The 24,306-nt window shown below is 41.1% G+C and overlaps 1 protein-coding gene across 4 annotated transcripts in view; it reads left to right on the forward strand.

The window, feature by feature from the left end:
• PCMTD2 (protein-L-isoaspartate (D-aspartate) O-methyltransferase domain containing 2) overlaps positions 1-11,365 on the forward strand; it is a 120,580-nt gene extending 109,215 nt beyond the window's left edge. For 3 of the 4 annotated variants that reach the window (XM_033963571.1, XM_033963568.1, XM_033963570.1), the window contains 2 exons: positions 568-690; positions 8,510-11,365. In XM_033963571.1, the coding sequence (XP_033819462.1) occupies positions 568-690; positions 8,510-8,892 (506 nt within the window). In that variant the 3' untranslated portion in view covers positions 8,893-11,365. The remainder of the gene's footprint in view (positions 1-567; positions 691-8,509) is intronic. The other variant, XM_033963572.1, reaches the window with a different exon arrangement.
• Positions 11,366-24,306: the final 12,941 nt, after the last annotated feature.

Raw genomic sequence — 24,306 nt, forward strand, 5'->3', positions numbered from 1 at the left:
TGCGGACCAGCACCGGTCTGCGGACCGGCGATTGAAGAACTGTGGGTTAGGACACAACACAGTCTCATACGAACAAAACACTTTTTATTCTTTTTAGTTTACCTCACACTTTACAGTGGCTTACCTCAGTCAAGCAGTACAGGCATCAGTCCTTTTCCCACAGCTCTGCCCTCAGCTAATGTCTAGGGAAAAATCAGGAGTTCTCTTTTCTCTCAGGGACTTCCCCAAACTGATCCCAGACTCAAGCAAATATTCTCCTTCCTGCTGGAGGACCACCCCTGTGACTCAACAGGACTGCTGAGCCCAGTGCATCCTGGGAGCTGTAGTTTCCACACTACTGGACCAGCACCCTCTACTGCCCTGTGATAGAATAATATTACTGAGAGAGAATCCCTGACTCTTACAGAGTTCCAGAGATGACTGGGAAATTATAGATCAGTGAGTCGGACGTTGGTGCTGGGCAAAATAGTAGTAACTATTAAAAAAAACCAAAATGACACAACATATACATAAGCATGGATTAATGAGAGAAATCTTGCCTCACCAATCTACTGCATTTCTTTGAAGGGGTGAATGAACATGTGGATAAAGGCGAGCCAATTGATATCATATATTTGGATTTCCAAATGGCATTTAACAAAGTACCTCATGAAAAACTTCTGAGAAAATTAAAGAGTCATGGGATAGGAGGTAATGTCCTCTTATGCATTAGGAGCTGGTTGAAAGACATAAAACAGAGAGTAGGTTTAATTGGTCAATATTCTCAATGGAGAAGGGCAAATGGTAGAGTTTTCCAGGGGTGTGTGCTGAGACCGCTGCTTTTTAACATATTTATCAGTGATCTAGAGATGGGAATAACTAATGAGATAATTAAATTTGCTGATCGCACAAAGTTGTTAATCGCAAGAGGATTTTGAATACAGAAGAGACGAGGGGGGTAGAACTACAATTTAGTTTTTTTTAAAGTTCAAAGGAGAAACATGTATGGAAAAGAGAAAGAGAGAGAAAAAATAAGGTGAAGAAGGGGAGAGAGGAAAGAAGAAACGATCGGGTGAGAATAAAAAGATATTATGTTTAAAAATAAAAATTTAAAGGCTGAAAGCATCTTTGATTAACTTCCTCTCTTAGATGTTTTGGCATAGAATTCCAGAGCTGGGGCACCATCATCGAGAAAATGTCTTGACGTCGAGTCCCTATGATTTTCAAAGAGGGGACTGTTACATAAGATCATAAAAATAACCTTACTGGGTCAGACCAATGGTCCATCAAGCCCAGTAGCCCGTACTCACAGTGGCCAATCGCAGGGGTAGGCAATTACAGTCCTCGAGAGCCGTGGCCAGGTCAGGTTTTCAGGATATCCACAATAAATATGCATGAGATAGATTTGCATCTCAAGGAGGCAGTGCATGCAGATCCATCTCATACATATTCATTGTAGATATCCTGAAGACCTGACCTGGATCTGGCTCTCGAGGACCGGAATTGCCTACCCCTGGCCAATCCAGGTCACCTGTACCTGACCAAAACCCAAGGAGTAGCAATATTCTATGCTACCGATACAGGGCAAGCAGTGGCTTCTCCCATGTCTTTCTCAATAATAGACTGTGGACTTTTCCTCCAGGAACTTGTCCAAATCTTTCTTAAAACCAGCTATGCTATCTGCTCTTATGACATCTTCTGGCAACACGTTCCAGAGCTTAACTATTCTCTGAGTGAAAAAAAATTTCCTCCTATTGGTTTTATAAATGTTTCCTGTAACTATTCTTTGTAATTTTTGACAGAGTGAAAAATCAATCCACTTGTACCCGTTCTACTCCACTCAGGATTTTGTAGACTTCAATCATATCTCCCCTCAGCCGTCTCTTTTCTAAGCTGAAGAGCCCTAACCGTTTTAGTCTTTCCTCGTATGAGAGGAGTTCCATACCCTTTACCATCTTGGTCGCTCTACTTTGAACCTTTTCTAGCACAACTATATCTTTCTTGAGATAAGGAGACCAGAATTGAACACAATACTCCAGATGAGGTAGCACCATGGAGCTTTTGATCCATAGACCGAAGTGAACACGAGATACTGTATGGGATGAGCAATTTATTGATAAATAGTGGTTCTTTTGATGATAGAGTTTTGAATGATAAGAGTAAAATTTTGAAGGTGAGTCTATGGATGATCGGAAGCCAGTGAGATCCATAGACCGAAGTGAACGTGAGATACTGTATGGGAGTCATTATCAATGATAAGCTTTCATATCACGAGTACATAAGCAGTATAGTAAAATCTTGTTTCTATAGGCTATGAATGATCCGTTCTATTTCCAAATTTCTTGAGGCAAATCATTAAATATACTAATTCATTTGTTAACTATTGCAAAACTTGACTACTGCTAATTCCCTACTAATAGGAATAACAAAAAAAGAAAAAAAAAGTCTTCAAATAATTCAAAATACTGATGCTAAACTGATCCATATTGCTAAAAAATATGATCATGTAACGCCCTTATTAGTTAAATCTCACTGGCTTCTGATCACCCATAGACTCACCTTCAAAATTTTACTCTTATCATTCAAAACTCTTATCATCAAACAAACCACAATTTATCAATAAATTGCTCATCCTATATACAGTATCTCACGTTCACTTCGGTCTATGGATGTTGTAAGTTGTTAAGGATAAAAGGGACACCTAAGTTTGTTCCATTCTTCCATGGGAGAAGTAAGATTTGTTTTTTGTATATTTAAAGCCAATTGGAATTTAGCCATTGTCTGACACACTCAAGTTTATTGTTGATTTCAAGTATTTCTTCTTTGATTTCTGAGTTCAAAGGATGCAATAGCTGGATATCATCAGCATAGGCAAAAGTGGTGAAGCCGATGGACAGGCAGAGCCTTAGGAGGGGCGATAGAAAGATATTAAAAAGTAGTGGAGACAGAATAAATTCTTGGGGTATTCCGTATTTAAGGACATAAGGCTTGGAGATGGTGTCATTAAAGATAACTTTAGATGAACGATCGGTAAGAAAAGATCGAGGCCATTCAAAAATTTGTCCTGAGATACCTATCGAAGTAAGCCTTTCAAAGGTGTTCAATGGTATCAAATGCTGCTGACAAATCTAGAGAGAAAAGGATAACAGAATTATGATGATCTAAATTATAAAGTATGTTAGTGGTCAAACCTTTTAATGACTTTCTAAAACCTGTTTGGTTTGAATGTAAAGCATTGGTGGATTCTACAGAATCTGACAATTGGTCAATACTATTCTTTCTGTTAATTTGGTAATAAACGGGGTATTAGCAGTAGGATGGTAGTTCAATGTACCTTGCAAGTTTGCTTTAAAGCCTTTGATTATCGGGTAGACTGTAGCAGTTTTCCATTTTAGTGTTAAAGATCCAGATTTTAGGCTATTTAGGATAAGAGTTTGTATGAAAGGTCCAAAGCATGGAAAGAATCGTTTTAAGATGAATGGTGAGATGATCTCTGAACATGACCCCTTTATATTGTCCCACTTCTCACCAATACAATGGTCAGACTTAAACAAACTCTACAACAAATACAGCCACGCAACTTGCAACCTCAACCACTGCCCCCCATACCTATTGAAAGCCTCCAGTACACTATTTCGCACCCTACTCTTGCAATGGATACAAATCCTACTCACTGACGGCCTTGTCCTACAAGACCTCAGCGAAATCATCATCACTCCAATCCTGAAAGGCCCCAAAGGAGAAATAGACCAACCATCCAACTACAGACCCATAGCCTCAATACCACTTTATGTCAAGCTAATGGAAGGCCTTGTAGCCAAAGTCCTAAACTCATACCTAGAAAGCCACAACCTACTCCACCCAACACAATCAGGCTTCAGAACCAACCACAGCACTGAGACCCTACTAGGCTCACTCATGGACACCGCCAGACAACACCTCAGCACAGGCAAAAAAATGCTAATTATCCAACTAGATCTCTCCACAGCCTTTGATCTAGTAGACCATAACATCCTTCTACAGATACTGAACTCAGTAGGAATCAGTGGTAAGATACTATCATAGTTTAAAGGATTCCTACAATCCAGAACATACAGAGTTAAAACAAATAAAGAAAAATCCGAGCTATGGTCTAACCCCTGCAGAGTACCTCAAGGATCACCTCTTTCTCCCACACTCTTCAACCTATACATTGCCTCCCTCGGCTCCTACCTAGACAAGCAAGGTCTAACCTCCTACAGCTATGCAGACGACATCACCATTCTCCTTCCTTTCGATCAACCAGCATCATCCATAGCAGACACAATACACAGAACAACACTTGAAACAGTGGCAGCATGGATGAAAGACCACAAACTGAATCAGGACAAAACAAACTTCATCCTACTCAAAAATAACAAAACCCCAACCGTAACAAACCTTTTCATAAACTCGACAACATAGTACATCAAACTCACTTTAAAACTCCTGGGAGTGCTAATAGACAGAGGCTGTACAATGCAGCCACAAATCAACAAAACAATAAAAAAAAAAAATCATTCGCAGTCATGAGAAACCTGAGGCAAGTCAGAAAATTCTTTGACAGAAAACAATTCCAACTCTTGGTGCAATCCCTAATCCTAGGTCTCATAGACTACTGCAACATACTATATCTCCCTTGCACAGCAACCATGATAAAACTACAAACAATACAAATACAGCCCTAAGACTAGTCTACTCACTGAAGAAATTTGACCACATCACAGAGGCATACCACAACTCACATTGGCTCCCAATACAAGTGAGAGTACACTTCAAATTTTACTGACTACTATTTAAAGCAATAAACGGAGACAGCCCAGCCTATTGGAACAATCGACTAATTCAATCCACCTCAACCAGACATAGGAGAACCCACGCACCATTTACACACCCTCCAACCAAAAACGTCAAAAGAAAAAAACTGTACAACAACCTCCTAGCCACTCGAGCTGCAACACTTGATCTCCAACTCTACAACCTATTGACCTCGACCACAGACTGCAAAACCTTCAAAAAAGAAATAAAATCCCTTCTATTAAAAAAACACATAAAACCGAACTAAGTCAATCAGAAATGTCCCAAGCATCGCCTGCAACTACTCCATATGTACTTCTAATACCATGCCAATTCAGATGTAATCCTTAGCAACTCAAAGAAATGTACAAACTACTCCCTAAATACTTGTAATGTCCTGACGATCCATTTGTAATCCACCTTGAACCGCAAGGTAATGGCGGAATAGAAATCCCTAATGTAATGTAATATATTAACTCTCTGGAAAATGTTTTCAATATTGGATAGTGAGGGTAGTTTAAACGTGGAACATTTTGCAAGTGGTAAGTGGCAGTCCGATAGGGTACTGGGAAGATCTTTGACCAAGTTGCTTCTGAATGTCATCTATCTTTTTACAAAAGTAATCAGTGAGATTTTGGACTGTTGGGCAGGTATTAGAAGTAGTATTTTGTCTATGAGTCTTAGGGGCAATGGATTTCAAAATAGAATATAGAATAGAAGGATTTTGCTTTTACAATTTGAGTTGAATAATAGTTGTTTATTTGCGCAGTTGATTTTAATTTTGTAGAAGGAATAGATTTGTAAGTGTTTTATTTCGTCTCCACTTTCTTTCAAGCAGTCGTAGTTGTTTTTCCAGCAGAAGCTCTTCTGAAAATCAGGGATTTTGAATCTTACGTGAAGAGATAGTTTTAGTTATTAAAGGTGCCTTTTTATCCAGTAGTGATTGATTTTGCTGATTCCCATATTGTAAGTTGCTCATCTATGAAGTCAACATTCAATTTTATTGTTTTAGGATTAATTAGACATGAGATAGTTGATGCCTCTAAATTCTTAAAATCACAATATGAACTGTTTTTCGGTTGTGGTCGTTTTGTCTTTTGTTGAAGGTGGATATTAAATGAAATAAGGCAGTGATCAGACCAGGGAACTGGTAGGTTACAAGGATTAGAGAATATAACAAGATGGGATTTTGGGGCAAGGATCATGTCCAGGGTATGGCCTGCAGAATGGGTTGGGCCTAGGACTAATGGTTGCAGGTTGAGATCAGTAGTATGTGTTAGGAATTCAGCGGTAATAGTTAGGTTGTCAAAATGTATATTAAAATCGCCAAGGATCACTGGATGGTCAGAGGAGGAGCAGAAATCAAAGACTAAAGTTTGAAGAAGTATTAGGTTATCCTGACCAACAGGTGGTGCAATGTAGTAGACAGTCAATTTTGGGATTAGTGTTAAGTTTAACTTGTAGGAATTCAATGGCCACATTCCCTGAGGAGTGATCAACAGTTCTTGCTATGTTTTCGTGGCAAATGATAGCTAACCCCCCTCCTTTCCGTCTGTGTTGGTGATTGAACAGATAGGTATAGCCAGGTGGACTGCAAAAGGAGAGGTATGCTTCTCCCTCCATTAACCAAGATTCAGTAATACAAAGGATGTTTAAGTTATGGGAAAGAATTACTTCTTTTATGAGGTGGTATTTGCCTTTAAGTGATCTAACATTTATTAAGCTTAATTTCAAGTTTATATTAGATAAGTTGTTATTAAGAGGGGAATGAAAAATTGAGTAGATTTCAATATTATTGGGCTGACGAGGGACTGTTGCACTATGGTTGATGGGACGGTGAACCCAGAAAAAGGGAATACTTGATGGCTGAGATCATTGCGCAGGAATATATGAAACCAAAAGTTAGCAAAAATAGAAAGCTCCCAATAGTTTGTTTGTTTCTGTTTTTATGAAAAAGTGTAAGTTTAGATTTCAAAGCAAAGGCTCCCTCCGTTAGTGCGCACCAAGGAGTGCACCAAGGAGCAGTACCTGCTTCTTAAGCGCGCGCCACAAATGCCCAGAATTTAAAGATCATGAGCAGACCTGGAATGTAGGCGCTGGTGCAGTGCTGAGATAGTCTGGAAAACAAAGATGAAAATATTTTAATACCCTTGTATCGCTCTATAGTACAGTTGTACCTTGAATACTGTGTGCAGTTCTGGTTGCCCTATCTCAAAAAAGAAATAGCAGAATTGCGTGCCTTCCTGCTCCAATAGGGGGCGCATCCCCTCGTGGTCTCCAGTTCACTTAACTAGCAAAGAAGCCAACCTCGGGGAGGTGGGCGGGTTGTGAGAATATATGCCTGCTGTCCCTGGATAACACCTGTTACGGTAAGTAACTGTGCTTTATCCCAGGACAAGCAGGCATGATATTCTCACATGTGGGTGACCTCCAAGCTAACTGAAAAAGGGATGGAGGGAAGTTGGCAATTTAAGCAAATAGATTTCGCAATACCGATTGGCCGAACCGGCCATCGCTTCTGGACAGTGAGTCCAGACAGTAGTGGGAGGTGAAAGTATGAACCGAAGACCACGTGGCAGCCTTGCAGATTTCCTCAATAGGTGTGGACCTGAGGAACGCTACGGAGGCTGCCATTGCTCGGACCTTGTGTCCCGTTACTCGACCATGCAGCGCGAGACCAGCCTGAGCGTAGCAAAAGGTGATGCAAGATTCAGAGAAGGGCAACAAAAATGATAAAAGGGATGGGATTACTTCTCTATGAGGAAAGTCTAATGTGGCTAGGGCTCTTCAGCTTGGAGAAGAGACAACTCAGGGGTGATATGATAGAGGTCTATAAAATACTGAGTGGAGTGGAAAGGGTAAATGTGAATCACTTGTTTACTCTTTTCAAAAATACCAGGACTAAGGTACTAAGTAGTAGATTTAAAACAAACCAGAGATAATATTTATTCACATAATGAATATGGTGAAGTCAGTTAGCTTAGCAAGGTTTTAAAAAGTTTTAGATAATTTCCTAAAAAGCGAAGTCCCTAGGCCATTATTGAGATGGCTTTGGGAAATGCACTGCTTATTTCTAGGATAAGCAGCATAAAATCTGTTTTACTACTTGGGATCTAGCTAGGTACTTGGGACCTGGGTTGGCCACTGTTGGAAACAGGATATTGGGCTTGATGGACCTTTGGTCTGTCCCATTATGGCAATTCTTATGTCTCATTAAGAAATAAGCACCTGTTCTGCCAGCTATCTCAGTCTCATTTGTCTATACCTAATGTATAAATTCCTAGGCTGTTCAAAAGTGTTTTACATACATTAGAATTGACCTTTTTTATCACTACATTAAAACAGCAAGCAGACTAGATTCAAAACATCTTGTATTAGTAGTAAAATTCTCATCTTGCTACAGTTACTATGTGAATGTGTGCCACAGTCACAATACTTAAACTCCTTATACGTTTTTTGAGATGAGATTTATGGGTGGGAGGAATCATTTTTGTAAACATTTTAGTAGTTATTTAGTTTTTAATATGTGCTTTGAGATGAGATTTATGGGTGGGATGAATCATTTTTGTAAACATTTTAGTAGTTATTTAGTTTTTAATATGTGTTTTGAGTTGTAACTAGCCTAGAGATGTAGATACAAGGAAATAAAATCTCTTAATGGCTTCTGATGATTCATTTATTTAATTAGTGTGTTTTAACTCTTTCTGATTTCTAGCTCCAGCAAATGTCCGTAGCCTGCAGGATCTGGCTCGTATTACTATAAGAGGAACTCTTAAAAAAATAATCAGTTATGAGGCAGCAAGCAAATGTGGAAATGGGCTGAAAAATCCACCTCGATTTAAGCGAAGGCGGATCAGACGCCGCCGCATGGAAACTATAGTCTTCTTAGACAAGGAGGTGTTTGCTAGTCGTATCCCAAATCCATTTGATGATAACAACAACTGTGAGGAAGCAGAAGAGGAGAAAAGAGAGGAAGATGATAGGAGTCTTCCTGAACTGAAACCAGACCCTCCTATAAACTATTTGAGAGAGAAAATTTTGAGTCTACCTCTCCCAGATCCCTTGAAGTATTACTTACTCTATTACAGGGAGAAGTGAAAGGCTAGGCAGGACGTGATGAAAAATAATGGAGATAGAGGAGGGCCAAAAATGTTTCTAGTGCTTAACAGCTCTATGCCATTCGCTTGCCTTTTCATATGACCACCTGTAGAAGGAGGCTGGCTGGTTAGCTAGCTAGCTAGGCAGTATGGCTGCCACAGATTTATAAAGATCCATTTTGTGGGGCTTCTTTCCTTTCTCTCTGGTTTTGGTTACCTACATTCAACAGCGGGAATTTTATTTTTAGAAAAAATCTGTTGAAAAACATGCATGATTGTTAGTTCACACTATAGACCAACTAGGGCTGCAACTTTACTGAAAGCAAATACTGTATTGAGAAAGCTGCAAAACTTTGAGCCTAATTTAACCACACTGCAATTTAGGACTTTCCCCCCTCTTTTACTAAAGTGAGCAGCATTCTTTGCTCTAAAAATTTGCATTAGAAAATCCTACAACTGTTGCAAACATAAACATTTTAGATAGTGCCACTGTCTACAGGAGGATAAGCTCTCAGATAAGCCTTAAAATTAACTTTTTTATTTTTGCTTACCCAGTTCACTTTTTGTTTCAAAAAGTGAGGTCTGCTAAAAATGTAGAATTTTAATAGTATGGAGTATAAAGTGAGAGGATGCATGTATAATTATATACAGAACAGGATATCTAAATATAGAGACAAGATACTGTGTCCAATGGCAGGCTGTTAATGCAATGAAATAAGACATGTTTTTTTCTTGTGTTTTTAAATTTTGATGTGCAGACTTGTGGTAAGGACAGATGTAAATAGAAGGCCTAGGACAATGTATATGTAAGAGTCTTGCTTCTTGGACTGCAGGGATCAGTTGTTTTACAAAAGCTGAGAAATTGTCCAGAAATCTGGCTCCAATGTTTGTTTGATTGCAGCATTTTATGTTCCAGCCCCTGCCTTTAGAAAGAAGACTTCAAGAATCTGAAGATTGCACAGCCCATGTTATCATGGGCTTAAATTTGCAAACCTGTATGTTTAGTTTGTCATTACTAGCTTAAATGATTGATTGCTTTGAATAATTTTGCTTGTACAGAAAGACATTTGATTTGGCCTGTAATATTACTTGAGCATTCAGGTTCTAATATTTACCACCAAGTCTTCCTGTGGTAAAGGATGAAAGAGTTTTATATACTTATTTCCAAGATGGGGAAATTATGTCTTTTTGTAATCAAACATTACCACAGCAAATAGAACCAGAAGAGTTCACACAGGCTGGGTAGCTTATCTTGCTAAGCCAACCTGTCATGTTCTTGTGGCTTGTGGATGCACTGGTATTGAATTGCTTGATTCAGACCTTTGGCATGCAAGATGATTGAACTGAGATATGTAGCTCTTAGCCAGTTCAGGGTCACTTGTACAGATGTATGTCTCCTTTTCTCACAGCAGGGTTCTTCTAAAAGACTAATCTGAGGTCCTGTTGAGTTGCTTGTAGTAAACAGGTTTATTTAAATAGCTGATGCCAACAACTATGATAAATGTTTTCCTTCAGCCAGTGTCAAAATAAAAATCTGGTTCTTTTTGTATTAGCTGGAGAAGGTAGTATAATGCATTTTTGTGGTCACACTTGCACATCAATTATTCTTCCTAGTTCTTGGTATCATAGGTTGTGTGCCCTTCTTTTTAACAAGAGCAAGATTGTCATGACCTCCGGAACAACCTGTGGCATTAAATGACCAAAACACGTTTCATTTATACACTATCCATCTTTTTGTTCTGTTGAAATCTTTACATTTATTGTCACCATAACAGCAAAACTTTGAGTGTTCATAGTATTTAAAGAGTCACATTAGTGTCTTCAGATTAAATTAAAAGACCCCCCTACCATTTGACCAAATTTAATCTTTTGACGTCCCTTCTTAAATATTGATCATGGAGAAGGTATGTTAGAAAGTTGCCTTCAGCTGCCTTATCCTACAAAAGTTAGTGATAGTGTAATTGCGTGTGAAAGACAGACTTGATATTTTCAGAGCTAACAAGACGAATACTTCCGATATATAGAATTGGACTCAGTAGAGATTGTCTTGTGCTGTGAACAATATGTTAAAAATCTGTTTCAGAAAACTACAATAGAACCATCAGCTTGATAGGTTCCAAGCTATGGCTTTACTTTTTCCCTTAGCTGAGAAAGGTACAGATAAAGGGTAGCTAATAAAAGGAAATGTAGTATTTATTTTCTTCAGTGCCATTTAAAAAGTATAAATTATTTTCCGTGGTCTTTTCTTTCCCTAGGTTGTCAAGTTTTGATGTCCAAAAGTAAATAGCAACTCCTAATATTCATGTAATGGTGAGCTTTTTGGTAGCTTAGGGTCTGTATAGGTGCTGTATATATGGTTTTCCTGTATGTGTGCATTCACTTTGTGGTTTAGTTCTTGTATGTTTGACAGATTTATGTTGTATACTTTTTGTATTGCCTGCCCTTGAATAAAATGTAACCAGATTTTCTTCTTATCATTTGTCTCAAATTTTTAAGCATTCTGCCTTTTGAAAATATATGAAAAAAATTATTGCACTATATGAACAGCAAGACTATAAACATGGCAATGATAACGTTCATTCTTTTATTGGAGCATTTCATCAGGACATTGTTGCTAGATCTGTAACACCCTTTAACCACAAGAGGTCACTCTTTTCTTTGACTCTAATTAATGTTTCCTTCCAAAAAATTCAGGTCCAAAGTTGATGAAGTCCATATCTTAAGCAAGTTTGTGCTTTGTGGTTACATTTTTTAAAAACTGTTGACATAGAAATTTAAGTCAAATTTTTGGGGTTTCTTTTTCTAAAGGAAGGAGCAAGGATTCCTAGTGTTTCCACCTGACCACAGCAGCAAGAAGAGGAGTGCCCCAGAGCTGCAGAATAATGATTTCTTAGCAGTTGGGAAACGGAGCCGGGGACAATGAAATTGGAGATGAGCCAAAGGGGATAGACTTGAATGAAAGAGAACTGAATATGTGAGGGGTGATAGAAGATGTGAAAGAAGAGTGGGATGGGGCAGAGGGAAAGAAGGCTGCTGTGGAATAAAGAAGAGGGTGCTAGGGGGAACAGGGTAAGCTAGAAAGAAACTGTGTTGCAGATTAAAGGCAATGGGGAAGGGGACAGTGGCTAATGGGGGATGGCACAGGGATGCAATTGGGAGTGTGCCTGATGCAACTGGGGAGTAAGAGGGCACTACTGAATCAAGCCATTTTTAAAAAATTGTATTGAGTCTGTGAAGGGGTAGAGTACAATGGTTCCAGAGCAGGGGGGGAGGGAAAATGGAACTGTAGAAGGGATGCTGGAAGAGTTAATGGGAGAAGGGGGACAGATAAGGAGTCAGTGAGACTCGAGAGAAAGTAATGGAAGTGGAGAGAAGGATAAGGAAAGGCAGTGGAATAAGGTTTTTGTCCTGTTTTGTCTCGAAAAGATTGTAAGCTCTATCAAGTAGAGACTGCACTTACATGTTTAGTGTACAGTGTTGTGTATGTCTAGTAGTACTATAGAAATGATTAGTAGTAGTAGTAGTAGAATTATGAAGGGTCTAATTGAATCCAGCCCCAAAGGACTTAAGAGGTGAATGTGAAAAATTAAAAACTTGGGACCTTAGCATCTCCGGACCAGCCCAGAGAAAATTGATGGGTTGTGTATTCCTGCCAGCAAGGGAAGACTGAGAATTCTAATTCTTGAGTGAGCCAATTAAGACCCTGCCCATCCCCTTCTAGAATCAGTATTCTCAGTCTCCAGCAGATGGTGAGCCTTTCTCAGTCATGTTTCTCATTTCTTTTATTTTTTCGCCTTTCTGGTTTTATTTATTAAAAAAGATATTTTACCTTATTCATTCTGTGTTTTCTAGTTACTGATAAGGGCTGAGGTTGGTGGGGCGGAATAGAAATTAAAAACAAAAAAAAATAGACTCGGATGGCCAAGTCCTTCTTCCTTCCACTTCTCCCCCTGGTCTTCCTCCAGGGTCTGGTTGGGCCTGGTGGAAGCTATATTACTTTGTTGTGCCTCAGTCCCTTCGCAGCTGTGAGGTTCAACCACTAAAAAAAAAAAAAAAGAGGAAACAGGCAATTGAAGAGAGATCTCCATTTTAGCACTGACACTGCTTTTCTTATTACGATTCTAGGCAGTCTTCCGCGACAGCGGAGGTGATTTCTCAGAGACCGGCAGTTCCTGTTTCAGTAGAAATTACTGCCATGTTGGAATCCCAGGTGCCAAATTCAAAGCATTCCCCACAGTTCACTCTGCAGACCTTGTCAGGGGCCGCTGATTCTGTTGATGTGAGATTTCTTCTCTCTAGATGGTGTCCCCAGACCAACTCCTTGGAGATTAGATTGCCTCTCTGAGAGGCAGAACTACAGAATCTACAGTGGTGGCTCCATTCTTTCAATCTGTCCAATAAAGTTCACCTAGACTCATCACAGTGGATGGTGGTGACAACCGACACCAATTTCCTAGTCTGGGGAGTTCATTGTCTAAAGCCATTTGGCTCAGAGTCTCAAGAGGTGGAACATTGTTCCATCAATCTGTTGGAAACCAGGACGATAAGGTTGGCTTTACAGCATTTTCAGCCTCCTCTGGGGCAAACCAGTACAGGTTTTGTCTGACAGTGCAACAGCAATGGCCTATGTCAATTGCCAGGCAGAATGAAAAGTTGTCTGTTAGTGGAGGAGATAGTGCTGCTATGTACAAGCAGATTTTCTCATGAGAGTGGTCACTGAGCTGCACAGCTTACAACAACATTGTCTGTCGGTGGGGAGTTCCAATAATAGATCTTATGGTGACCCAGGAGAATGTGAAATCAGCATGGTTCTTCAGTTGCCGGAAAGAACAGAGAGCGGAAGGAATCGACACACTTTTTCAGCACTGGCCAGCAGACCTATTGTATATGTTCCTTTTTTGGCCTCTGTTAAGTCATTCAGAGAATCTAAGAATGCAGGGGTTTGGTGATCTTAGTAGCTCCAGTTAGCCAAGACAGTATGCAGGTCTGATGTGGCTCATGATTCAACCATCACTAAAGTTCCCAGTTTCGGAGGATCATCTGACACTTTCGGTAGCCATGCCAGATCTGGATCTATTTTGTCTTATGATTTGGCTCTTGAAAGGGCTAGACTGAGGAAGAGAGGGCACTCATTCAAAATCTCAGCAAAAGGTCTACTTCTCTCATGTATGTGCCGGCGTGGAGAGTTTTCAAGGTCTGGTGTGAGGATCACTGAGCTGAACCTTTTGTATGTCTCTGTGGCTCAAATCCTGGATTTCTTTCAGGATGGATTGAATAAGATTTGTAACTGGGCTCACAACATATTTCTCAAAGCGATCTATATTCAAGGAAAGAAGAATTATTTCACCAACAGATTTCTCAGCAGATTTCTCAGGCTACACAAGTGGACGCTCAACTCCACAATCTTGCATCAGATATTTTCTCTTTGGGGGACTCCTTAGATAGATCTGTTTATGTCCCCCCCCCCCCAATCACAAGCCCCCTTAATTCTGCTCCATACAATACTCTCCACAACACCTAGAAGCATTTGCTTTTCTACTGGATTGGATGAACAAATTCCTTTATACATTTCCGCCAATCCCTCTCATTCTCAAGATGCTAGTCAAGCTAAAAAAAGAATCGGCAACCATGATCCTCATAGCCCCTTGGTGGCCTAGACAACCATGGTTCTCTGTCCTACTTCAGCTCAATATTAAGGAACCAATACCTCTGTAGATCTTTCTATCTCTTCTCGCATAGAGTCAAGTATCTCTTTTATACCCCAATCTCCAGTACTTGCTCTTGACAGCTTGATACCTCTCGGGATGACTTTGGCTGACACTGATCTTTCTGATCATGTCTGGCTCATTCTGAATGCATCCAGAAAACCTTCTGCACAACAGTGCTACCAACAGAAGTGGGTGTGATTTTCTACATGGTGTACTCTTCATCATCATGATGCTTCATCCTCCTCTATATCTTCAGTATTGGATTATCTTCTCCATTTATCCCTCATGTCTTAAAACCACTTCAGTTAGAGTTCATCTTAGTGCGATTAATGCTTTTCATGGACCAGTCAACAGTAAACCTCTGACTGCTCATCCTCTTGTTTCCAGATTCATGAAAGGACTTTTCAATATTAAACCACCTCTCAAACCGCCTCCAGTGGTTTGGGATCTTAATGTTCTCTCTAGCCTCCTTTTGAACCAATGTCTTCGGCTCATCTTAAATATCTCACTTAGAAAGTGGTATTTCTTATCTCCATCACTTCTGCTCATCAATTAAGCGAGCTTCAAGCGTTGGTGGCAGACTCGCCTTTTACAGTGTTCCACCATGATAAAGTAGTGCTTCACACCCATCCAAAATTTCTCCCGAAAATAGTCATAGAATTTCATTTGAATCAATCAATTGTGTTTCCAGTGTTCTTCCCCAAGCCTCATTCTCACCCCGGAGAAACAGCTCTTCATTCTTTGGACTGTAAACGAGCCTTAGCTTATTATTTATACCGGGCTAAGTCACATAGAACATCTCCTCAACTATTCATCTCCTTTGATCCTAACAGGTTGGGACGGCCTGTGACCAAGAGAATTATTTCCACATGGTTGGCAGCCTGTATCTCCTTCTGTTATGCTCAGGCTGGGTTGCAACTCGGGGGTCATGTAACAGCACACAAAGTCCGAACTATGGCAGCTTCCATTGCTTTCTTACGTTCCACTCCTATTGATGAGATCTGTAAAGCTGTTACTTGGTCCTCAGTTCATACATTCACGTCTCACTAATGTCTGGAATCTTTTTCCAGACGGGATGGTCACTTTGGCTAAGCAGTATTGCAGAATTAATTTTTTTAATTGCCAACTCTCCCTCCATTCCATTGTAGTAAGCTATGGAGTCCCACATGTGAGAATATGCTGCCTGCTTGTCCTGGGATAAAGCACAGTTACTTATGATAACAGGTGTTATCCAGGGACAGCAGGCAGATATTCTCTCCTGGTTGGCTTCTTAGCTTGCTTATGGAACTGAGGGAACCATGAGCCTACTTTGGGCGGGAAGGCACTCACATATGCACAGTGCAGGCAGTCGCAAAGTTTCTTTCTTTTTCTTTTAAATCTTTATTAATTTTCCAATCAAAAACAATGCATTAAAATATTCATATACATATAATAAACTTCCAAATCGCATTTTCATCAAACATAGAAATACTTCAAAAATATTTTCTCCCATCCCAATATAAGAACAAAACAAAATGCATTATTTCAGCAAAGATCAATCTTATTGAGCAATGATGACATCAAAATATAATACCCCTTCGCCCACTACCCCCTCCCTGGATATGTAACTCAAATAAGAAATCAATAGAATAATCCAGCTAATCAACTTTAATAAAATTATCAGTGGACTCCAAGTTAATTTAAATAACTTATTACACTACACTTTTAATGCTGTCTTTACCGGGGCTCTGTGGATGACCTCACCCACATGTGAGAATCTGCCTGCTGTCCCTGGATAACACCTATTACGGTAAATAACTGTGCTTTTTGAGAAGGCAATTGGTGGGAAGTACTAAACTGGTATTGGCCATTCTCTCCTCTTTTTTTGTATTTTTATCACTACATTTATTTTTGTATAATAGTTTTATCCCAGGACAAGCAGGTAGCATATTCACACATGTGGGTGACCTCATCCACAGAGCCCAGTGCAGACAGTGCAAAAAAATGTACTGTCACTTAAGAAACCTCAAGGACTGCCTGCACCACACGAGTGCTGTATTTCATAGTTTCTCTACACACCTCAAACTTTTTCAGGTGTTTTGCCCTCCTGTTCCCATTTTCTTTCATAGTTCTTAGTTTACTTTTATTTTAGTTGCAAAAATTTTCGCTTGTGACTAATTTTCATTTTTGGGCCTTCGGGCTCTTTTCAACCTGTTTTCAGGCCAAGAGCGTCGAGGTTTTTTCTTCTTAACAACTACTTGACCTCATACCATTGAGTCCTTTGATCTCATGTTGCCTTGTTCCCCTCGATGTCAAAACATTTAGAAGCTTTAAGCAGTGCATTTTCTGTCTGACCCACACAACTGGTGTGTTCAGTGCCTTGGTCCTCAACACCATCCAGATTCTTGCATACCCTGTTCCAAAATACAGAAACTTTTTTGGGATTGACATTGGGAGCACCCAGTATGTCTGCTGAATCTGACACCAGCACACAAAACAACCTGCAGCATCAACGCCGGTACCAACAATGTCTACTCAATCAACCTCTTCAGCAGGACCTTCATTGAGAGAATCCATAGAAAAGTTAAAAAGCACAAAAATCCTTCTCACAGTGTGGGCTCATGTGTCCACACCATCGATGTATTCTAAGCGTCAATGCACTGAGACTAGGTTGCCATCATTGCAGTTGGTAGCTCCCTTGAGGCTTGCCTTGACATCCAGGTCACCAGCGTCTTGATACTCATTGCAGCCTGTGTCCTTGGTACCACTTACCAGCACGGCACCATCCTTACAAGACCAGATTAGGGAACTGGTACAAAGGGAGTAGACTGGGGATGCTACAGAAGCATGTAGTGCAGGTACCAATCCTGATGCATCCAGTACCAGCTCAGTCCAAGCAGCTTTCTCAATTACCATCCAGAGCCCAATCTCAGACTCCACATTGTCATTTGGTGTCAAGAAGATCATCTAGGAAGCAGAGTTCTCTTCATATTTCAGGCATTCCACAATGCGACACCGAAAATCTTCACAGAGAACATGTCGGAGTACTTCATGGTACACTCCTCGATATCCTCCCAAGTCATCGCTTCAGCGTCTATCTCAATGTTCTCCATCCCTGAGATATGGGATCGGACAATATGACTACTATACCCAAAACAAAAAAATGTCCTGTGTTAAGTATTGATGGGACCACCAATCACACAAACATGACTGAAAACAAGCATAAATAATAAAGACAAAGTGGAGAAAAACAGACCTCAATATTTTGGCTCTAGCACACACAAGGTATCCATTAGAACCTGTGCCATCATAGGTCTGTAAAAAAACTCCACATAACAAAAATAGAAAAGCAATCACACTGTTCTTCTCTTTTTCAGTATATATTAAATTTATCTTTTACATTCGGGGTCCACAACAATAAACTTGAAGAAATGATGACTACAAAGGCAAAAATAGTAATCAGTTCACATAGGCCCTGCTTCAGAGAATGACAATTGGAAGACCTGTATATGTATATTCTAGAGGAGAAGAGGGATAGGTGAGATATGATACAGATGTTTAAATACTTGAAAGTTATTAATATAGAAACAAATCTTTTCCAGAGAAAGGAAAATGGTAAAATTAGAGAGCATGAATTGAGGTTGCAGAGTGGCAGACTTAGGAGTAATGTTAGGAAATTCTTTTTCACGGAGAGGATGGTAGATGCCTGGAATACCCTCCCAAAGAGAGGTGGTGGAGATGAAAATGAAGATGGAATTCAAAAAAGTGTGAGATGAACAGAAGATCTCTAATTAGAAAATGAATAGTATAAAACAAACTAAGGCTGGTACTGGGCAATTCTGCACAGTCTGTCCCCCCATATATGGTAATTTGGTTTAGGATGAGACCAGGCGTTTGACAAGGTTCCGCATGAATGACTACAGAAAATTGTGAGCCATGGAATCGAGGGTCAAATACTCACTTGGATTAAAAACTGGCTGGATCATAGGAAACAGAGAGTGGGGTAAATGGACAATGCTCGGACTGGAAGAGCGTCACCAGTGGAGTGCCGCAGGGCGCGGTGCTTGGACCCGTGCTCTTCAACATCTTTATAAATGATCTAGACATTGGTACGATGAGAGGTGATTAAATTTGCGGACGATACAAAGTTATTCAGAGTAGTGAAGACATGGGAATTGCAAAGATCTGCAACGTGGCATAATCAGGCTAGAGGAATGGGCATCAACATGGCAGATGAGGTTCAACGTGGATAAGTGTAAAGTGATGCATGTAGGTAACAAAAATCTCATGCACGAATACAGGATGTCCGGGACGGTACTTGGAGAGACCTCCCAGGAAAGAGATTTGGGAGTTATGATCGAAAAGTCGATGAAGCTGTCCATGCAATGTGCGGTGGCAGCGAAAAGGGCAAACAGAATGCTAGGAATGATAAAGAAGGGGATCACAAACAGATCAAAGAAGGTTATTATGCCGCTGTACCAGGCCATGGTGCGCCCTCATCTGGAGTACTGCGTCCAGCACTGGTCGCCGTACATGAAGAAGGACACGGTACTACTCGAAAGGGTCCAGAGAAGAATGAATAAGATGGTTAAGGGGCTGGAGGAGTTGCCGTACAGTGAAAGATTAGAGAAACTGGGCCTTTTCTCCCTCAAACAGGAGATTGAGAGGGGACATGATAGAAATATTCAAGGTACTCAAGGGAATAGACTTAATAGATAAGGACAGGTTGTTCACCCTCTCTGAGGTAGGGAGAACGAGAGGGAACTCTCTAAAATTGAAAGGGGATAGATTCCATACAAATGTAAGGAAGTTCTTCTTCACTCAGAGAGTGGTAGAAAACTGGAACGTTCTTCCGGAGTCTGTCATAAGGGAAAACACCCTCCAGGGATTCAAGACAAAGTTAGACAAGTTTCTGCTGAACCAGAACGTACGCAGGTAGGGCTAGTCTCAGGGCGCTGGTCTTTGATCAAGGGCTGCCGCATGAGCTGACTGCTGGGCATGATGGACCACTGGTCTGACCCACCAGCGGCAATTCTTATGTTCTTATGTTAGTCCAAGATTGAACACTGCTACAAGCGCAGAAAACTATGCAACAATATGCCTCCTAGAAATCGGCTTTGCAGTCAATTGCAACAAATCCCCTCTCCAACTCAAACAAATTCATTGGGGCATTCCTTGACACAGTTCAAGCTCGTACTTTTCTCCCGCAACACAGGCTCTTCAATGAATTGCTGCCCATCAAATGATGCATCTCTTGGGACACATGGCATCCACTGTACACCTAAGGATCCCGCAATGGACACTTCTTGTGTCAATGGTCTCGGGCCACTGCACCTCTATCCCATAAACTCTATGTGACATCACATCTTTGACGCTCTCTTCAATGGTGTCTTTCCCTGGCCTGTTTCATATTCCACCACACCAAAAGGCACTCACAAAAGATGTGTCCATGCTAAGATGGGGAATCTATCTTGACAGCCTTCATACTCAAGGCATCTGATACACTCAAGAGAAATGTCTCCAGATCAATCTCCTTGAACTTTGAGCAATTTTGCAGTGCTTTCCACACATTTCAAGATCACCTCCAAGTGGCCATGTACTACATAAAAAAAGCAAGGAGGCACAGGATCTCGCCCACTTTGCCAAGAAGTAATCAGATCTGCTCCTGGGTGATTCCTCACAATATATTCTTAATAGCAGTTTACGTAGCAGGGAAATAATGTCTTAGCTTTTTTACTGAACTGATGGATCTGCAAGAGACATTGGGTGGGAAGGTACCGATGCATGTGCGGTACAGACGGTCCTCGAGATTTTTAAAAAGACAGTACACTTTTTCCATTGTCCATACTGTGCTCCGTGGATGATGTCACTCACATGTGAAAATATCTGCTGCCCTCAGCACCTGTTACAGGTAAGTAACTGTGCTACATGTGGGTAATGTCATCCAAGGATCCCTGATACAGACAGTCAACAAGTGCACTGTCACTTCAAAAACTTGAATATCAGCCACACTGCACATGCATCTGTGCCTTCCTGCCCAAAGCCAGCTCACAGGACTATCAGTTCTCCGTTTTCCGCAGAACTGAGTTTTCTCTCAGTGTGTCAAACTTGTGCATCTTTTTTGTGTGTATGTTTTACACCTACTGTATCTTTTGTATGCATTTTTTTGTGCCTTCCCTTTCTTCTTTATTTAACTGGATCAGAAAAATTTTCATTGTTTACCGTTTTTTGTTTGGGACCTTCAGACACTCTTCAGCCTGTCTTGAGGCCAGGAGCATCAAACCTTTTTCAGTCTGCCATCTACTCGACTTCTCCAAACCATTAAGAATATCTTCAGACCCATCTCCTCTTCTACCTTGTAGAAGGTTACCCCCAGAGAGTCTCATTTACTAAGTACAGTAAATATGGAGTCTGAAACAGACCCTCAGGCAGAGCTTAAGGACAGATTGTTCACCCTCTCCAAGGTAGGGAGAACGAGGGGGCACTCTCTAAAATTGAAAGGGGATAGATTCCGTACGAATGTAAGGAAGTTCTTCACTAGAGAGTGGTAGAAAACTGGAACGCTCTTCCGGAGTCTGTCGTATGGGAAAACACCCTCCAGGGATTCAAGACAAAGTTAGACAAGTTCCTGCTGAACCAGAACGTACGCAGGTAGGGCTAGTCTCAGTTAGGGCACTGATCTTTGACCAAGGGCCACCGCGTGAGCGGACTGCTAGGAACGATGGACTACTGGTCTGACCCAACAGCGGCAATTCTTATGTTCTTATGATGCACTTCAAAACTTCATGAAGGAAGCCTTGTTTAAAAACTGTGAGTTTCCACTTCATGTCCCAGAAGCTCCATGAAAGTTGGACACTTTATACTGGTTTCAGTCTTGCCTTGGCTTTGACAGATCACAGTTACCACACCAGTATTTGGTCTTGGAGTCTGCCTTGGAGTGCTGCAGCACTCTTCCTTGAAGAGAAGGCAGAACACTCAATAAGTTTGGCCGGAGAGTGTTTCAAGGCTCTAGCAAACAGAATCCTGAAGTATAATTTATATATGATATTCTATCTAAAATCTCTCATACAAAAGATGTCTTTCAGTCACCAGTATTTTCCATCGGAGCATCTCTTTTCTTTTCAACATCTGCATGATCTCCTGGAGACCAGTAAGTATATGGTATGATCTACATATGATACTTTTGATATTACTTATCACATTTTTGGGGTCTCCATAGCCATGCAAAAACAAGTCTGGGTGAGAATTTCAGATCTTAATACTCTTCAAGGTACTCTGTTTAGGGGATGATTTATACGGAGACCATATAGAGGAGGCCACACAAAAAAATTAAGAGGCATACTGACTGCATGACTATCTTATCTTCAATTCTCAGCAACCATGGAGATACTCCAACATCTCCAGGAGATCTACTTATTATCCAAGGAAAAGATATTGCCTGCCTTCTGCACCTACTTGGTCAACAACTCAAAGGTGCCCTAGGCAGCAGAAGACTTCTGCGGCACCTCAGTCCTTTTGACTTACTTCTAGAGAACATAGTCAGTATTTCTCAACCTTTGCCCCCAGACTTCCCAGCTCCTCCATTACCATCAGTGCTGGTCCTTAATTACATCAGATCATTGAGTCCTTCAATTGATCAGTCAGGATTATGCCCTATGTTTACAGAATAAACCACCAACCCATCCTCCAAAAAAAGACTCTTTTCAACTCCCAGCAGAAGATCTTCCACCAGGAGCTCTTGGCCCTCCTCCAGCTCAATGCCATAGAACAAGTTCTCCTGCAGGAGAGGGCCAAGGGATTCTACTCAAAGTATTTCCTCAAGGGGTCACGAGCGGGGTTCCTCAAGGATCGGTGCTGGGACCGCTCCTGTTTAACATATTCATTGACGACCTGGAGGCGGGAACAAAATGCGAGGTCATCAAATTTGCAGATGACACCAAACTATTCAGCAAGGTTGAAACCACGGTTGACTGCGAAAATCTCCAAAGGGATCTTACGACATTGGAAGAATGGGCGAAAAAGTGGCAAATGAGCTTCAATGTAGGGAAATGCAAGGTCATGCATATAGGGAGAAGGAACCCGATGTTCACTTACAAAATGGGGGGATCAATGCTAGGGGTCAGTAATCTGGAAAGAGACTTGGGAGTGATGGTAGACACGACATTGAAGGCGTCGGCACAATGCGCCACAGCCTCCAGGAAAGCAAACCAAATGTTAGGTATCATTAAGAAGGGTATCTCGACCAGAACGAAGGAAGTCATCCTGCCACTGTACCGGGCTATGGTGCGCCCGCATCTGGAATACTGTGTACAGTACTGGTCACCGTACCTCAAAAAGGACATGGCAATGCTTGAGGGAGTCCAGAGAAGAGCAACTAAACTGATTAAGGGTATGGAAAACCTTACATACACTGACAGACTGAAGAAGCTGGGGCTGTTCTCCCTGGAAAAGCGGAGACTCAGAGGAGATATGATAGAGACCTTCAAGATCCTGAGGGGCATCGAAAAGGTTGACAAAGACAGATTTTTCAATTTGAAAGAAACCACAAGAACAAGGGGTCACTCGATGAAATTGAAGGGGGACAGGTTTAAAACAAACGCAAGGAAGTACTTTTTCACACAGAGGGTGGTGGACACATGGAACACCCTTCCGGAGGCCGTGATAAGGAATAGCACAGTACAGGGTTTCAAGGATGACCTGGATAGGTTCCTGGAAGACAAAGGGATTGAGGGGTACAGATAAGAGCAGTGGAAGGTTTAGAGATAACTGTAGAGGTAGGCAATAAAATTAGTCAGGGACCGCTGACCAGGCAATATGCCTGATGGGCCGCCGCGTGAGCGGACCGCTGGGCTGGATGGACCTCTGGTCTGCCCCGGCGGAGGCGACTACTTATGTACTTATACCAAAAAAGGCTGGAGGTCTCCATCCAATTCTGAACCTCCGAGCTCTCAACAAATACTTGGTGAAAAGAGTTTTGCATGATCTCACTGGTAACCTTATTACATTATTAGAGAAGAACAACTGTCTCTGCTCTCTAGACCTCAAAGAGGCATACATTCATTTTTTCCATCCTACCTGCTTTTGCATTGTCTACCGGTGGAGGCAAGAGTACTTTTCAAATTTTCTTGTATCTGTTTTGGGGATTGGCCCCAACTTATCTTTTATCTCATTTCGTGTTGTACTGCCCAACGAGGAAAACTAGAAATTTACATTTATTTGCATATCCAAAAATTACTGGTTGCAGATACAAGACTTTTTGGGATAAGACTCTTGCATTTCAAGTGGGTAAGCAGCAGTCCTAATTTTCACTCACCCTAGATGACTGGTTGGTTCCCTCACCTAGATGACTGGTTGGTCAAGGATCCTAGGTGTCAGCTGGCTCTCCATTCCATGACTGCTACAATTCGCCTACTAGAATTCCTAGGTTTTGCAGTGAACTACGAGAAGTCTCATCTAGAACCTACTCAATCTCTAAAATTTAATGGAGCCTACTAAACATGATTCAGACCTGTGCCTTCTTACCGCAACACTCAACACACTGATTTGTCTTGCCCAAAAAATTCCTCTTGTCACTACATAACTTCACCTCAAATGCTGAGAGTCCTTGGCCACATGGCCTGTACAGTACATGTAATTCCATTTGCCTATCTGCATCTCAAATAACCTCAATGGGCACTTTCAGCCCAGTGGTCTCAGGCTACTGGTCTGTTCTCCCAACAGATACAGTA

The sequence above is a fragment of the Geotrypetes seraphini genome, chromosome 11 (genome assembly GCF_902459505.1).
Source record: "Geotrypetes seraphini chromosome 11, aGeoSer1.1, whole genome shotgun sequence".
Classification (NCBI taxonomy): domain Eukaryota; kingdom Metazoa; phylum Chordata; class Amphibia; order Gymnophiona; family Dermophiidae; genus Geotrypetes; species Geotrypetes seraphini.